The sequence below is a fragment of the Protopterus annectens genome, chromosome 1.part1, assembly GCF_019279795.1.
Source record: "Protopterus annectens isolate FY-2018-M chromosome 1.part1, PAN1.0, whole genome shotgun sequence".
Lineage (NCBI taxonomy): Eukaryota > Metazoa > Chordata > Ceratodontiformes > Protopteridae > Protopterus > Protopterus annectens.
Window position 1 is genome coordinate 1407756704 of NC_056726.1, and position 19610 is coordinate 1407776313.

At 39.0% G+C, this 19610-nt stretch overlaps 1 protein-coding gene across 1 annotated transcript in view; it reads right to left on the minus strand.

Annotated features, from left to right (window-relative positions):
- Nucleotides 1-10241: 10241 nt before the first annotated feature.
- The window catches only part of SLC66A3 (solute carrier family 66 member 3), a gene marked incomplete in the record, with an annotated part of 409918 nt that continues 400549 nt past the window's right edge, over nt 10242-19610 (minus strand). Inside the window, 1 exon segment of the mRNA XM_044082289.1 lies at nt 10242-10498. Coding sequence (XP_043938224.1) covers nt 10407-10498 — 92 coding nt within the window.

The following is a 19610-nucleotide window of genomic DNA, read 5'->3' on the forward strand; positions in this document are numbered from 1 at the left end:
ATTCACAAATGACAGCCACAACTGTACAGGGCTGGTACACAGCAAGATACACACACCAGAGCTTTGCACAATTCAAAGAAGCGCCCAGAGCTTTGCACAATTCAAAGAAGCGCCCAAACATCCATGAGTATCTACAAACATTATTGTGTACCTGGAAGACTACTACTACGGAGTAGGCATGGAAATGATGATCCCCCAGTATTCTACAATTTACAAACACATGAATTGCAAAGCGAAGTGTGTAAGTCTGCCATATATTTAACCAGCTACAACTGCAAACATACCACTCCTACTACAGTAGGTAAGCTCCTCACACACTGGAAAGGTAATGCATTGCTCTGCTTAACATAACCTAGAACAACATCAGCCTTAAAGAAAAGCCAGTGACATGATACATGAAATAAAGGGAGATAAACAGACATCTTGTAGTGGAGTACTATGCACAACAGCACAGTAGCATACCATATGTCATTCTGCCCCCTACACTGTGATGGCACCAATATTCTACCAATGGCAGTGAGCCTTGCACAAGATTCTCCCCTGACCAAAATATGCAAAATGACCCAGCTCTACATGCCTGAACAGGGAGGCTGAAAAGTTTATGTATAGGAGAGTTGAAATCTTTACTCCTCTCAAAAGAAATAAAAAAAAAAATACTGTGCAGCCCCAAATGTCTTAATTAGAGATGGATTCTAGATGCTTGTTTGTAGAACTGTGAAGAGAAATCACATGGGACACCCTCCTATACTTGTACCAATTACTTGAGTTGTGAATGTGTTTATCTGGCACTATGATTTCTGAGAAATTTCACAATGCATACACATATAAACTGACTGGTATGCACAGAAAGCATGAGCTCCGTAAGCCTTGCACAGAAAGCATGAGCTCCGTAAGCCTTGCCCTGAGTTTTAGGACATATGCCACAACAGACTCCTTTGTTACTCACCCTTCTAAAGGACCCCTCCCCCTATGCCCATGTAGCAACTCAAAGGGTGAAAAACCTGTGGATTCCTCTCTGAATGCGAACAGCAGATGAGGCAAATATTTATTCCACTCTCTCTCTTAAACTGGTCTGCAAATGCCTGTAGTGTAGTCTTTAGTGTAGAGTTTAACTTCTCCACAAGACCATTAGTTTCATATACACATAAAAGTCGATTGTCAACAGATGGAAACAGCAGTCACAGAATTTGGATGATTTCAGTTACCATTTCATATTCTGCTGGTGTTTGTAAAACAGAACGGCATCATACCATATGCTACTTCAGCAGACCAGAGTTGTTTTATTTTTTAAACTGCCTGGCAGCCTGTCTGCAATGATACTGAAGATTATTCAAGATACACCCAGCAGTTTTGCCAGTACCTCCATATAAGTGTGTCACAGTGATTTACAATGAAGTCAGGCAAAGTACAGACAATGTGATCTAAAGGCTGGTTTGTTCATTTTCCCTTGCATGTACCATGGGGTACCTAGCTTTCCCTGCAGTGAGCTGCTTTATTGAGTTTTGCACAATAAGAATTTAAATTATGCTACTGCTTTCTTGTAACAAAACGGGGCACACGGCTGGCAGTATTCTTGGTAATCAATTTTCCCTGAGTAACCTTACACAGTATGTGTAAGGAAGGCAAGTAAGGTGTGATACATTATTGTCACCTCAAATATTAACATGATGTTAGAAAAATATATAATAGTAATATGCATGCTTAGTGCATTCAAGGTTTAAAAGGGTTAATACATTTATTCTGTTCACACTGCATGAATCTGCACAGCTATTAGAAACTTAACAAGAGATATTTCATTTCTGCTTATGCCATGAGAAAATACGCAGCTGCTAGAAGCTTTTGATAAAGAAAACAATAGATGCTTGAAAGTTTAAACCATAGTCAGCATTACTTGTACCAAAGCTAGAAATGTACCTTGAATCTAGACAAAATGTAACACGTGTATCAGAACTGCACAATTGAAGCATTGAAAAGTTAAGGTGGGCTAAAATAAGCCCAAAGCCAGGTTGTTTTTCTCAAAATGTTTTGCAAGACAGCAAATAATCTGACCATGTCAGCAATACGTCTGGTAACATTTTCTGTAGAACATACAGAAAGCTGTGTCTAACTACGTCAGCAATAGAATAGTAACATTTTCTGTGTGACATGAAGAGAACTGTATAAGAATAACATACTAATCACCAAAAAGCCAGACAAATCTCCTTGCTGCAAGTAATAAATGGTGCCTTGCTTGAACAATGCAGTGCAATGGTCTTTGAAGTTTTTTCCTTTTACAGATTGGTCCTTCGGACCGGAACCCTCTCCACCTCGGATCAGACGGCCAAGGTGGTTGAAACTGTACGGGGAAGAAACTAAATCTGTTCTTCTTATATGGAAAGTCCTCCGACTAAATTGTTCAAAAGAGGCCAGCCACTTTCTGATCTGTGACTGAAGGACGGGTCTCCGTGAATCAGTGATCAATCACGTAGGCTCAGGTAAGGTGAATCTACTTTTTTCTGTTTTAGATCAGGGACTAGATGTGTATCGTTTATGTCAGATTGTATTTTTCTTACAAGTCAGGGACAAAAAAGATTACTGTCTTGTCATAGATCAGGAGAAACAGAATAAGTAGGCAGTCATTCTGAAGAGACTATAACAAAATCCGTGGTACCACGTTAAAAATCAAGAGAAGTTACGTAACGATCAAAGGGTAAAACAAAATGGGTAATAATTGCACAAAAAGACCCCAAAAATCTGCCTTTAACGGAAGACGCAAAATATATGCAGTCGCAGCGCGCCGACAATACTAGATATTATTCAAAATGGGTTAATAAATACGAATTTGAAGGAAAATTAGAAAAAATCCTCGCTTATCGAACTTATCAAACAGCTCAAAAACGATTCCAAAGGTCGGGTAAAAAAGCAATGTCGATTAGGAACTCCTCAGGCACACAGGTGGCTGGAGGAAGTAAACTGTAGAGACCAAAAAAACAAAGATTCAAAAGGAATGTTTTTAGATAAGGAGGATAATAACTTAGTAATAGCATCAGCACCTCCGCCTCCCTTACCAGAATATGAAGTAAGTGAACAGGTTAGTCCACCCCCACTATATCCTGTGGTTCACTGAAGATAGAGATATTGTGAAATTAAAACTGACTAAAATTAGAGATCCCATTGGGACCAGGTCCCGAACAAAGGCAGGTAACTCAGAAGATGGCATTGAGTTATGGCAAATAGTTAAGAATTCACAATCTATAGGTGAAGAAGAAGCAGAAATATGCCCGCTTATAGAAGTACCCAATCCTCAGGCAGGTCAAGACAATCAAGACCCAACTATCTTAGTGTATAGACCTTGGACTCCGGAAGATATCCGGAAAGCCACTGAGGGAATTCCCCATCCAAAGGTTAATTTTAGAAAATTCTCAGAAGATTTACAAGGAATGAGGTTCAGTTATAACTTAAATGGAGAAGAAATAGAAAAAGTAGTTAGACAAATTGTAGGGCCAGATTGGTACATGATTAGTGCGAACTGGAATCCCCGTGACGCTGCACAAAGACCCCTCCCACATAGCAGCGCAGAATTAGACACCAGAGTAAAAGGTCTTACAGACCGCATCTCTGAAAAATGGAAACCTAGGGCAGACTGGACTTGTATTAACCAATGCATCCAACAAGAAGGTGAAACAATTGACCGGTACTATGCCAGATTGTTAGAATATTTTAATAACCACTGTGGAATGCAGGTTCCTGAAGATCAAACACAAGATTCCCCATATGAATAGCAGTTAAAGAATGCGTTTTTAAAGGGCAGTAGTGCACCTATAAGCAGTTTTATTACGAAACACATGGTAGACCATCGTACAAGCAGGTTACAATCATTACTTGAATATGCTAGGCATGCCGAAAGGCATTTTAATAGCAAAAAGAAAAAGAAAGCTCAAATATTTTCTGTAGAAGGTGGAGCAGAAGTTTATGTAGTACAGTCTGGGAAAAAGGGCAAGAAAAACGCGCAGGGAAACGAGCAGTCTGATCAGCGATCAGAGGACTTTGAAGGGCGAAAGAAAAGGGGAGAATGTTTTAAATGTGGTAAAAAGGGACATTTGGCAAGGGATTGCAAGAAAAACAAGAAGGCAACAACGGAAGACAAGGAGGGTGAGGACTGACTATATGGTAGTCAGGAATCACTAGAAGGGGCTAGCAAAGAAAGGACAAATGAGAATGTGATAGAGGAAGTAGAGGAAGTGCAGGAAGTTAGTGACAATGAAGAAAATGAAATATTAGACCTAGCTTTATTGAGCTTGGAGCTCTATTTAGCAGACACGAAACCAGAAGTTACACTCTTGGTAGAAGGGAGGGAGGTCACATTTTTGTGTGACTCAGGGGCATCACGAACCCCAATACACCCCTCCAATACACCCCTCCAAACTACCAGAAAACACAGAGTCACCTGATTACATACTGGTCAAAGCAGCTAATGGACTGCTGTATCAGGAGCCTCTCTCCCGTAACATTGCAATAACTGATCCAGTTTCAGGATTGACACAGAGAAGCAAAATTGTAGTTTCTGCAAAATGCCCAGTAAACCTCTTGGGCAGAGATCTTATGCAGCTATTTGGTATAGCAGTAGTCCCAACCATGCAGGGTATGGAAGCACAGTGACAAATTAACACCTTTGTAGTGCAATCGGAGGGTGAAATGTTTTATTGGTACAGCCAGGACTTGGTTACGACTGGTCCAGGGACTGTGACCAAAGAGTTAATGAACCTAGCCATCAGCAAGTTCCCCTCCCTTGACATTGATAAGCAACACCTGTTGCACTGTACCCTGTATTATTGTAACACACCAGGACCTGATAAGGAATATGAGCAAGAATTATTTAAGAATTATGCAAAGAAATTGATATTGCGTAACCTGTACTGGGACACAGAAGGGGACAGTGTAGCCAGCTGTTCATTGCCCCATGAGTTATTTGCACTTTATAAATCTAATCGATTACCACATGTTAGCTTAACCAAAAACAGAAACATAGAATGGGCAGACCTAGGAGAAAAAGTGACGAGATGGGAAAAAGAAACAGAACTAGAACTGTCAGGACAAGGAATACAAGTACAAAAATTGAAATGGATAACTCAGACCAACCCAGCTGTGCACTTGCAGTCTAGCAAGGACAGCTGATTGACACTCCTATTAAAGGAGGAAGAGAATGCCTTATGTATTAGAACTGTACAATTGAAGAATTGAAAAGTTAAGGTGAGTAAAATAAGCCCAAGGCCAAGTTGTTTTTCTCAAAATGTTTTGCAAGACAGCAAATAATCTGACCATGTCAGCAATAAGTCTGGTAACATTTTCTGTAGAACATACAGAAAGCTGTGTCTAACTACGTCAGCAATAGTATAGTAACATTTTCTGTGTGACATGAAGAGAACTGTATAAGAATAACATACTGATCACCAAAAAAGCCAGACAAATCCTGTACCTACATGCTTTGTCTCCTTGCTGCAAGTAATAAAGGGTGCCTTGCTCGAACCTAACGTGCATTGGTCTTTGAAGTTTTTTCCTTTTACACATGACATAATTCCACTATTCAGCTGGAGGTACTTGCAGTCTATGTATGTATGTATATAACCTTATTTAAGTATGCATCAAGGACGGTGCAGACACCATGTACTAAATTCCTGGTACTACTAGGGAGAGGAGGTCAAATTAATTATCCTGCAAGTTGCACTAATTGCAGCATTTTGTAGGAAATATTAAAGAAAAAAAATTAAGCAAACATATGGTTATAAAGGTAAAATACGATTGAGATGACACTTTGTATAGGGCACTTTTACAGAAAAAGGAACACAATATTGTACTATCAGGCATTTAAATCAGCTAAAGGCAGAGTCCTGCATGTGCAGTGGCACATACTATGGGCTATCCCTACAGATGGCATACATGTTTTTAGCCCAACTGCACTCAACTTACTTGTAGAACAATTTTGTTTTGATGCTCTGAACTATGCTACAGCTAGACAGCATACATAGCACACAATGCAAGACCTAATTTGCAGGAGTGCACACTAGGTTTGTGAATCTGGTGGCCCATTTCTTTCTGTAAATGTTTCCCTTAAAGCCCAATGACTGCTTACAGCTTTGGCCAAGGTGAAGAAACTGAAAAAAAAATTGTAATTAAATGACTGAGTTATTTATTACAAATAATGCAATGCTGCAGTATCTTTCACTTTCACATCTTAGAGTTATCCAAGTTGAGGTTCTCAGGTTTACTGTTCAGTTTATGTTTAAAACAGGAAGCCTAGAGCAGTAAGAACTTCAGGATAACAGAGAGTCTACAGCAGTATTCTCACCAACCTCTACTATAAAATTTCATGTATGCCCAATACAAAGAATCTTCAGCAGTATTCTAAACAACTTCTGTTCTAGAATTTCACATATGCCCAACACAGAGAATCTATGTATTCTAACCAACATCTGTTGTAGAATTTCACATATGCTCAATACAAAGAATCTACAGTACTACTTTAGCAACCTCTGTTGCAGAATTTCATATATGCCCAATACAAAAAATCTACAGTAGTATTCTAACCAACCTCTGTTACAGAATTTCATATATGCCCAATACAAAGAATCTTTGGGTCTACATTACACATCGAAAGTTATGTCCAACGAACATGAACTCATTAACACAAAATCAAGAGAAATCCAGAATACGCAGCTGTATGCTGAAATGCATTATATCAAATTGCAATAGTTGGCCAACATCGCGAACCTGAGTTGCTGGTGAATTAACTAAACAAACAAGACGTAAACTTAACCACCTAACGTGCACTTCAAAATTAAATCACATCTACACATATCCCATTAGTGCTGTACACCTAGCAGAAATAAATAATATCATGGAATAAATCCAACATTAGAGTTTATGATGCGTAAGGCAGTGTAAACAGATATCACTAGATTTTCAATAACATAGCTACTGCTGTGATGAAATTCTGCAAGCTGTACTGCTCTTTTTTGTCCAACACTAGCTGCAAACGGCTTTGTCTTTCAATGCATTTGCGGTTTTAGGTGAATGGGGAACATCCTGACATCAGTGGCAATCGTAACTCATTTAATCTATTTTGGTCACACACTAAAACAGAAAAACAGCAGGAATGTCAGATATCCTTCTTCCTAGCAAACATCTAATCTGCCTGTGCCAGCTTTCCATGTAATTTTGCATATGCGGTAAATGCATCTCATTTAAACATGACACATTCCAAAATGAAATTGGGAACATAGCTGGAAAACGAGACACAGATGACGTACATGTTTGCTGTTTTCTTGCATGTCCAGGAATATAAACTCCTGAAAAATATGTAATCAACTCCTTCCCTTGTACTGGAAATGTTTGACACCGTTAATTAAATGCAGGTAGCACCTCCTTCTCCTTTACAAATGACAAAGCTATTAACCTTTTTACAGATAGCTGAAATGTCACAGAAGTCCCATAAAGAGAATATGAGCCTAATGATTGCAGTTTTCAACATCCACTTTGAGCAAAATGGAATAAGCAACCTTTGCAAGCAACATCAGAAAAGTTAGCCATTATACTTTTAATTGCAGCCAACTCAAAGTCACGCAAAAGGTATTTCACTTTAGCCTGTAAGTCTAAACTAGACAATAAGTTAAAGACACACTCCCACATAAAATTGTAAGACTTAAAGAATGTCTTAGTCGTCAGACAGTAAACGAGTGGCAGACATTTTGTGTTATTACCATTAGACACAAGAGCATGTATGCTGTATAATTGTTGGCACAAACATCCTTTTGTTAAGAAAACTCCATCCATAAACCATATATCTGAATTGCGTATATCCTGTAAATTTTCTTTAGTAGAAATTACTACCATGTGCAGGTTGTTATGCACATCCATCATATGTTTTTGGATAAACATACCCTGCTTTAATTTGTAGCTGCTGAGACTTACTGTACTAAGAGATGTACAAACCTTACTATGTGTTAATAATTTCTTACGTCTAACACAATTAACTTCTTGTAACACAGAACGCCTACTTGACAATGTGAGTGTACATTCTACAGATGTACTTGCTACAACATCATCAATGACTAATGCAGGGGTGTCTCTACATAAATGTGCAGACTCCTTTAAAGTAAGACGTTATATATTTTTCTACCCCTGCTGCGTCAGATGGATGATCATGTAATGCATCTGCACTACGAATAGTTATAGCTCTATTTCTACATTTGTGCATATATTTCAGCCAACAGCACCAGTATCTCCTATCTTTCAACAGTTTTTCTAAATTATACAAATATTCAGCAATAGTTAGCATTTCTTTATTTATCTGCGATCTTACTGTTCTATAACAAGTACCTACAACTCCTGGAACTATCAGCGATGTAGTAGCCATTATAGCAGATAGGAAACTGACATACACACAACTACATTAATGCAAATTTAGCCTTTTATATTACAGCTTTAGAAAACATACATGAAACACTCCGGGATATGAATGCTGTATAGAACGATATAATATTATTTTTGAATGAAATGTACGAAATTATTTGGTAAACACTGTATTCGCTGATTTATCTTAATAACATCTAAAACATACCTAATTAAATGTAAATAACACTGTGATCACGTTTTAAATGAGGTGACGTCAGATGCTGCGGTTGGGTCTGGTTTGATCAACTATGACATTTCAATGTGAACATTTTCACTGTATAGGTACTTCGTGCTTTACAGCTTTCACTGATTTTGTGTCAATCAGTTAGAATTCGATGTGAATAACTTTCGATAAAGTAATGTAGACCCCAAATCTTCAGTAGTATTCTAACCAACTTCTGTTATAGAATTTCATATACGTCCAATGCAAAGAATCTACAGTAGTATTCTAACCAACCTCTGTTGTAGAATTTCATATATGCCAAATACAAATAATTTACAGTAATATTCTAACCAACCTCTGTTATAGAATTTCATGTATGCCCAATACACTTTTTGTTTCTCAATTATGGAGGAGGGGAGCTGCCATCATTCCAAAATACTTTGTTTATAATTTGCAGTACTTTCAAACTGGAGTGAATGTGAGTGCATACCTCTCAGCTGTCCAGATTTTTGCCTCATATTTTTGGTCTGTTCCTCTTAAAATCTGGGATTTTCTGGCAAATCACTGGGATGATCTCAGGATTTAAGTCACTAAATAATGACATACATCTTAGGTTCAGACTTCAAATCCTATAACAGCAATATTTAACATCTGTACCTATTTTTGGGCCTTTGTCCGATTTTGTAAGGCTTTGCCCTGATTTCTAGCACTAGGAGGTTGAGAGGTATGGAGTACAGTTATACATACAAATGAGTATTGAAGTTGTTTATTACATGTGACTCTATCAGTGCTTCAATTGCTGCTAATATGGCAGTTTCAGTAATATCATCTTTAGAAGCACACCTGACATACCCAGCAAAGCTCATGCACTGATGAAAGAGCTTCCTACTTACACAAAGATTTGAAGTGCCTACAATCCACAATTTTTTTATTCCAGGTTGCAGGAATGGTCAGTGGGCTGTTTTCATTCATAAAAAGGAAGTTCATCCCTTGAGGAAATCAACAATATCACCTCAGAGCAACAGACCAACAGTGGATGCCAAAACACTTCATGTACCTGGCAATAGTACATATTCTGTTGGTGATGCAATGAAATGCAACTGCACATTACAATATGATATTACCTTTGTATCATAACCACAAAGGTTACATATATATGGAGTGATGGTAGGGATGCTAGATTTCATTGTGGCAAAAAACAGACCAAAGTCACACCCTTTACACTGTTCCTACCCTGTCAGTCTCCAACACATTTTCCATCTACTACATCCATCTCCATTCCCATTTCGTGATGTAAAGGGTATGTCAATGGGAGATGGATTGTCTTTTTTCTGTCTTAATTTTAAGTCACTCTTGGACTTGATTGCATTGTGTTAAAGTGATCCTTTTGTTAAAAAAATTAAGTGGCATATCTACAAATTCTGACATTTTGTTTCTGCAGCCAAACAGACATCCAGAGTTTACACCCTGATTTCTAGACTACCTGACACCCATTCTGATTTCCAGACAGTGTGGACAAGATGGAGTGGGAGGCAATCCTAAATGATGCAGGATACAGCTGAGAAGAAAGGTGCCCGTCTTCTAAGAAGTACTGCTGTACAGCAAACTGCACTTGCTCTGTGGACAGGACTAAAATCCTCATACAATATACTTTTAAAACTGTCAGAGTATTTAATCTATGAACAACCACCAGAAAATACAAAACCACCATTTTAACATAGCAGTAATCTTTCTAATAAAAAACAAAAATGTTGGCCTTGGAAATCAGGCTTTCTTGGTCCATCTGCTTGCAGGAAGTGTGTTGGAATCTTCACTAAACTTGTTTCTTGCCAGCCTTCCTGTAGTATAAAACCGTGGCTAAAACCCAACTATTCAGAACTGTCAGGACAACAAAACGAACAAGAACTGAAATACAAAAAAAAAAACACAAAGTGTCAGATCCGAAACACAAATTGTGTACCTACTACTGCAAAACAAATAAAATAATGATGCCTAAACATTTAACTTTGTATCTGAAATCATTATGTTTCTGGAACAATTTTAACTCATTCTTTTGTTTTTCTTAAACTAAGCATTAACAAAGCATCTGTACATTATATTTCAACATCATGATGGCAGCATACATGGAAATAGACTGACTCGAAATTTATAAGACAAACAACAATATTAGCTTGCAGTTATCACAAAGAAAAAGTAAAGTATGGCTTATAATAAAATTGACATTCGTGTATAGAACCAAAGTAAAAAAAAAAAATGCATCCAGATCACAACAATATCAATACAACACAAGAAAGGCAGGCAGTATGATAAATTAAAAGACTATGCCATCATTAAACATCTTATGAGATTTGGGAAGCAGTTATTACGCAACATTGCCAATCCCTAAAATGAAATACTTCTAAGTTAAGGACAATATAATCTTTAATAACACTGACAAAAGGATCATCTGCTACTATCTGTCAAAATATCTGTTCAGAAATGGCTACTGTGTTGTAAAAATGCTTAATATTGCACAGCAAATAGCCATGTTAAACTGACTTTATTATCTCTTAAGTTATCAACAAACTATTCAATTTTTGCCAAATAGCTTGGACTGCACTGAAGTGCAAAACATCCAAAACAGTTACTAATCTTTTATTACAAATTATTTATTACGAATGTGTCAGCTTATAATTACTGTAACACTGAAGGAACCTAACATAAGTGTATAACTGGTTTGGTACTAAGATGTTCAAACAGGAATGACAGTCAAGGTAGTGATACAGGAGGCATGCACCCATGTTTCCAAATAATGGGGGTCATGCACCAACAGACATTCCAGGCTGTAAACAGCCTGAAGCTTGGCAGTGGGACAGGGAATTCGGTAGGGCATGTAAATAACAAATCTTTTTAGCCAGAACTATGATGCTAGACTGGGATACTGAATCTCATCTCAGACGATGGGAGTGTTTCAATGCAAGTCCTGAGAGGTAAGGAGCGAGTCCTGACATCTGAGATTGAGGACAGGCACCAGTGGCAGACAACTGTCTGTTTTACAGGAGGCAAAACTTTTTAATTAAAAAAAGAATTGTTATAAATTGTGAGTGGTGTACATTAATGAGTGCTTTCTTGACAGTACCACTGCCTAAACCTTTCTTAAAATTAGTTATGAAATCCAGTACATGCTGAGTGTAAATGGACAAAAGATTAATAAAGAACTTGTGTTCATAGGCCAGGATGGGTAGCTGAAATTAATTATACAAAAAAAAGATCTGCCAGGTGAAGTACTAATAGATCATAACAAATGTACCAACTGCCATAATCCTTGGAAAAAAAATTGGTGTAAACCTGCTGATATGGGGGATGGGGGGGATGAATACTCCATTGCTACACAAAGTAAAAAAAAAAAATCTATGAAGGAAGTCTTAAATCATTCTCTCTTTAATACTTATTTTTTTCATCAGGGAAATATTAAGTTGCTGAAGCTCCCTACTCGCTCTTCAGATATTTCTTTAAAGGCAAAATAAGCAAACTTTTTTATTTACTACCATTTCAAATTTAAGACTTCATCACTTAACCTTCCTTCTGTTTAGAGAGCCCTATGAGCAAATCATCAAGGCCAGACTTTTATTTTCTCTCTAGTGTTGGGAAGTAACTGAGTTATACCCCTCCATGGAGAATACAGCTTACTTCTGTGTAGTAAAAACAAGCTTATTTCAGTTAATCATCCACTGTTTTGGTGAAATAGGAATGCAGTAATCATACTGCATACCACTACCACTTTATTCTTCAAATATTACACACTCATAACCTAGACAAATGTGTGTGTGTATTATACACACACACATATACATATATATATATATATATATATATATATATATATATATATATATATATAGAGAGAGAGAGAGAGAACCACTACTAAATCCTGAAAACCCAAACTACCGACATCCAAAATCCCGAGACCAAATACATGAAACACTAAAATTCCGAAACATCAAATCTGCGAAATTCAAACTACCAAAAACTACAATCAACATACACCACACACATACACACACCTTCCTCCAAAACACAAACACACAAACCTAAACTACAGACAAGCAGGGGGGAAAGCCCCCCTGCACCCCCCCACACCTTACTACTTATATTCTAACTTCTAGGTCACACTACATACACAAACACACGAAACACCACCACACACCTACATTCCCCTCACACACACACATCACAGTCACAACACACACTTACACACTAAACCCTTAACCAACGCATTTAAACATAGATACTTACCTGACTTTCCACCATACCGCAACACCAGAAGCGCCAATGTCAAACTCTCGATGATCAGGATTTTGAAATTCACGCTTCTGCTCTTTCGGTAAATAGGGGTTTCGGCTATATAGTTTCAAAAGTTTGAAATTTGGTATTTCAAGCTTTCGAGATTATGTAGTGATCCCACATATATATATATATATATATATATATATATATATATATATATATATATATATATAGTGTGTGTGTGTGTGTGTGTGTGTATATCATACACACACAAACTTGTATCATACCTTTCAACCTCTTAGCACAAAAACGTATACATATATATATATATATATATACATACATACACACACACACACACATTATATATACATATTATATATACATATATATATGGGTTACCATTGGTTGATCGAAATGTCGACATTCAGATGGCTAAGACCATATTATCAACTTTCGGAGAATTTCGAACATCCAAAACAAAATAAAATAAAAACACTACAAATTTCTAACATATTGCCAGCACCCCCCATAACTTAAATATACCAACTCCGAGATCGCACTACAGTGCAGTAATGGAAATCTTTCCATTCTGCACTGTATTGAGATGCCGGTTACACATTGTCAGCATTGCAAATGTTGATCATATGGTCTCGGCCATATGAGTGTCGGCATTCTGCAGTGTCAACAATATGAAGGGGACCCATATATACATATATATAATTTGGATTATCAAACTTTAAGGATAATCAAACATACACTGAACTGGACAAAAAATTTCTAACATTTTGTTTTTTCTGCACCCAGGGAATACACTTTTCAACCATTCAGCAAGTCCAGTGGACAATAAAGAATATTTTTTACATACAAGCAGGCTACAAGTTCAAAAAACATGCACAAGCTAATACATATAACATTTACATATTCAGACTTTATGCTTTTTCCTACACAAAAACTTTGGAAGACTGGCTTCAGATAACTGACGTTTCGGATAATCGACTATGTACTATATATAGACACACCCACACATACACCTCTCTCTCTCTCTTTATATATAAGACAGAGAAAAGTAATACACATTTTTAATTTAAACATTTTGCTCCTGTGCCTGTCAACTGTCAATTCTACCAAATCCTGCTCAAGTTCATTTTTCACAGCCATTTGAGGGTGCATCACTAAGGCAGTCATAAGGGTTGCTTGTGTCTTTGTTGACATTCTGGTAACAAGGACATTTGTAATTTGGCCAAACCACTCTCCTGGGTGAGAGTATGTTCAATGTATATCACTGCGACAGTCACAGTGTCTTCCCCTATGCAAGTACACACTCCTATGCAGTTCCTTTATAAAAGTTACTAGAATTATGTGACAAGCAGCATATATGCCTTACCATACAAGTCTCTCAACAGGTACTGTTATGACTCTGCCACAGTCCATATTGGAGTGCATGACTTGAGACGTACCTCCCTGGACTATATGAAGAGACATGATAGAGCTCACTGAGTATGTGTCTCAGGCAGGTATGTCCCTAGCCTTAAGCAGCATTCTAGCGTCACCCAGAATGATGCCTCAATGCAAACAGAAAATAATTGACTTTAACAACTGGCATAGTTTCTGGTGTCATTCAAAGGGGATCCAGTACCCGATAGTTTTGATGACATGACTGACAAACCATGATGCTTTGTCAGAGATGGCCTGCATCTGTCTCCCTTGGGCTTCAGGCTCCTGGCAATGGCTCTTGCCTCCCCCATAGTGCCTTTTTTAGGCAATGTTACAAGGTCAAAACTACCAACATGAAAATTTAATCGAAATGTAAATTAAAGGTTATGCTGCTAAACGCTAGGAGTCTAAACATGAAACTGCACTCATTGCAAGCATTCTTAACCCTGGAACAAGCTGACATTTGTGCAGTCACAGAAACCTGTTTCTAAGCTACGGACAGCACCCCAGCCATACCAGGTTACTCTTCCTATCATTCATTCAGACCCCAAGCAGTGGGCAGCAAAACAAAAGGAGGTGGAGTTGCAATATATATAAAAGACATATACGCCTCTAGGCTGGTCAAACAGTATGATGCACAGGAAATACTCCAGGTACAGTTAACAAATGATAAGACCCCTATTCAAATCATAGCTAGTTACAGGCCTCCAACTCTGACTCAAGATGCCCACTCCACCTATCTGGACCTCTTCAAATCTATCAAGATTCAACCCTTTGCCCTGATCCTGGGCAACATTAATTATAACTATCCAACCATAGATCGGAAGAAATACTCTTGCCAAAACACAAATGCCCAGAGATTCCTTGAATTCGTCAACGCAAATGCCTTGGACCAGTTGGTTGACACCCCCACAAGAGGTGAAAATATGTTGGACTTGGTATTAAACAACATGAGTAACCACTGCAGCCTCCTTACAGTTTCATCATCCCTGGTAAAATCCGACCAAAAAGCAGTCACTTTCAAAGTCACCCTCCCCCTTCCTAGGGTCAAACAAAAAAGCTTCTCCAAAGTTGATTATAACCTCCTGAGGGAAGGTATAAACAGCTTCACAGCTTCCTTCCCCTTCACAGAAACTGGCACACATGTCCAAAGTTACAAGAAAGTACTATATGAACATTTATATAGCTGCATGGAATCAGGAATACCAGACAGGATGAAATCCTCCTCCTCAAGGAAGAGTAAACCTGTCTGGTAGACATCTACAATAAATAAACTCTATAATAAAAGGAAAAGATTGCTGTCCAGGACCAAGAAGGAGCAGGTGTCTAATTGGAAGCAATCTCTCCTTAGCCTGAACAAGCAAATAAGAGCACTAATGAAATCCTCCAAAGCAAACTTCAAGTCCAAACTGCATAAGGCTTTCTTCACATATGTCCACACTCTCAAGGGAAGCACCCAGATCTGCTCAGAACTGGTGGTTAAGGACACCGCATACACAAACCCTGTATATATAGCCAACCTGCTGGCAGACAGGTTCAGTGAAAACTTCACTCCTCTGAACCCCCATCAGTAAAACAGGACATCCCCAGTACCTGCCCCTTTCCCTTTATCTCTAGGGAGCAAGTCATGACTGCCCTCTTAAAGGCAAACAATACAGTCTCCATGGGACCCGATATTATCCCAGGCTGCATCTTACATGAACTCAGGCAGGAACTTGCAGCACCATTAGGCACCCTAGTCAACCAAAGCCTAATTACTGGCTTCGTCCCAGCTGAGTGGAGGACAACTATTGTCATCCCTTTGCACAAAAGTGGTGCATCCACCAATTCCAGGAAATTATAGACCCATCAGCCTAACTAGCCTGATCTCCAAGGTCATGGAGCAGATTATCATGGACCTCAATAACAAGGATACTGGCAACCTCCAGACACTTGATCCCACACAGTTTGGTTTTGTCAAGGGGATGTCATGCCTGTTAAATTTGGTCAGCTTCTTTGAGACCCTCACCAAGGCCATAGAGGAGGGGAAGATGGTGCACACCACCTACCTTGACCTGGCCAAGGCCTTTGATACTATTCCCCACTCAGGTACAATAGATAAACTCTCTCAACTAGGCATCAATCCATAAGTTACCAGATGGGTAGCAAACTGGCTCACTGACAGAATTCACCTAGTCAAAATAGGGGAAGCCACCTCAAGTAGTAGACCCATAACAAGTGGTGTACCCCAGGGATCGGTCTTGGGGCCTCTGCTGTTTGGGATATACTTCTCAGTGGTGCAGGCCAAATCTAGTGGGCTATGGATGACCAAGTTTGCAGACAACTGCAAGCTGGGTGCTGTCATCAATTCCCCTAGTGATGTGGAAATCCTCTCAGACGGTCTCACCCAAACAAATGACTGGTGCCAGAAACATGGCCTCAAACTGAATGCCAAAAAATGCATCATCATCCCTTTTGGGGAGAATGACATCCCCACAAATTATCACACTGACAATAAGGCACTAAGCATGCAATCAGTAGTGAAGGACGTGGGAACCCTAGTTGATAGCAAACTGACTTTTGAGCACCATATTGCCTCCATTGTACGGAAAGCTTTCTACATGGCCCACCTCATTAGTAAGGGTATCTCATCCAGGAACATGGTGGTCATAACATCTCTGTATTCTTCACTTATACGACCGATTAATGAATACAATGCCCCTTTTGGCATGTACCTCACAAAGCACATGCAGCAGCTGGACAGACCACAGAGATTCCTCACCCAGAGAATCCAGGGCCCCAAACATCTACCCTACACAGATAAGCTAAAAGCCCTGTCCCTCTAATCAGTCTCCTACAGACTCCTCAGAGGTGACCTCTGTCTGGCATACAAAGCAATCTCAGATCCTGCCCTGATGGGACTGCTGCATATCCGCAAGTCAAGCTCCACTTGAGTAACCCACACACGAGACCTCAACCTGGTCTGTGACATCAATAGGACTTGTTGGCAGCACAGATATGTGTTCCAGAGACTCCACCTTTTGTGGAATAGACTCCCTCTCCACATAAAGCAGAGTACCTCATTAAACCTTTTTAAGTGCAAGCTGGATAACTGGATGGGGAACAGAAAATACACCCCTGGGATTCCACCTATGTCCTGCTGGACAGTGGCATAGGGTGCTGACTTGTTGTAGCATGGGCTAAATTCTTGGCTAGGCTTGTAAGGGCCTCATGGCCAATAGCCTAGTAACTTCCTACAATCCTATATCAATTATCTATGGTGAAAGGCCAGTCTTGGTGTCTCATTTGGGTTTATTTTTTCCAACTATAATTTAGATATTTTTCTGTAAGCGGTCATGTTCTGAGATGCATCCACACCAAGAGCAATGAATGCTGTGGTGTAGTATACCAGATACATAACTGTGCGTGCCCCCTTTTGAATCCCACTAATTTGCCTTCATGTGACTAGGTAGCAATCTCCTGCAAATCAAGACATAACAATGAAGATCTGACATATTACTGAACAAGTATTATACAAGTGTATGCGTGCCAGACTTACAGTGAACTCCAAATTAAAAGAGTTGAGGCTGGTAAAAGAGATGCCAGTCATTAATGGGGGATGGATGGTATTTTTGTACCGTAAGGGTGGGGTCTTCTGTAGATCAACCAATGTGGTAATAAAATGTCTGTTATATTTACCACTGAGGACCCTTCTTGATATATTCACCTTTGAGACGAATCCCAAGCAGTAACCACAAGGGTGGAAGAGGACATCTAAATCCTAAAGTACTGACTTCCGTAAGTGACTCAAACCTCAGAGCTGCTGTCAAGACATTAATGGTAGGCAATAGTATGCCCTGAAGCCTAAGCAATGTCTGCAATGCAGACGCTCTCGATGCAAGCGAGTGCTGACTGCTGCATTAGCCTGTGAATAGTCAGATATCTGGTGGCCAAAAAAAGTGCAGTTTGCAGTACACCTCAAAAGTCCCTACTTGTCAATGGTGAGTGCTTATTTGCTTTTCTATTTGTTAACTAGGTTGGTAAACTTGCTCAATACCATTTTTAGCCATGACCCAGACCAAGAGATACAGAAAAAGGCAGAGAAAGAATAATGTTTTATTTTATTTGCATTTGTTCCAAGGGTGGACCATTTTTAAGGTTCAGGCTGGGGCTACCCACCAACCAGTACAGACAATATAAACAGGAACAACAATTAGTCATAAATCAGTTCAGTACCAGCAGTATTTGTGCTGGAGCTAAATACTCAGATAATTGTTATGACAGAATTCATAAAACCATTCAGAGAGAAATAAGCATGGAATAAATAGAATGTACAATGAATGCAAGATGTTTGCAATTACTTTAAATGTTATGTATTGTTACAAAGGCCGTCTGTGAATAAATCAGCTACCTATATGCATTAACACTGTGAAGAGCAGACAATGGTGCAATTTTGTATATACTCTTCTTTCTATACTTCTAAAATGAGAATAATCACAAAATATCATATTACCCGCGATAGTCGTGCTGTGGTAGCATTGCCGCCTCACAGCAAGACATTGTCGCGTTCGACTCTCAGCTAGAACATTTGTGTGTGGAGGCATGCGTGAATGGGTGTGCCTTCGTTGAAGGTTGTGCGTCAGGGCTGGCAACTCGGCACGTAAAAATCCACTACCAAACATTAGCGGATCGGAGTTCCGCTGTGGCGACCCCTGACCGGGATAAGCCAAAAGACACAACAAGACACAACAACAACAACTCATTCTAGAAATGAGAATAATAATTTACTAAATCATATATTAAATACTCAGCAATGACATTCATTAAGTCATAACGCAGGTATGATAGTTTGGACCTGAATTCCATACAGTCCAAATTTTGTAACTCAATGGGGGTTAAACATCTGACCTGACAGTGAACTGAAAGGTGGTGTTTTTGAAAGCAAAGGCACCTAAATTCTGTGACAGAATGCAGCAGCTGCAGTATTTGGCAGTTAGTCTAAGGGTCAGTGCTGGGAAGAGTATTCTTAGGGTCATAGGTTCATAGATTAGTACTAGGCTAACTGCCCTTGCGAGCCATTTTAAGCCTAGCCAATTATCCCTTGTGAGACTCAAACCCTGTACCTTGTGTTTGTAAAGCAACCACCTTAACCATTAGGCCACCCTCCCAACCCAGATGCAACAGTTTTTTGTTAATGAGGGAGGCAAGCCGCAAAATGGCTCAAGTTGTAACAAGTAACCTGTTGGCCTTCTTTCTGGGAAGATAGTGATACTCAAAATGTTAAGCAAGAGAAACTACAACCTTTATATTTTGTTTACAGCTAACTGCAGAATGC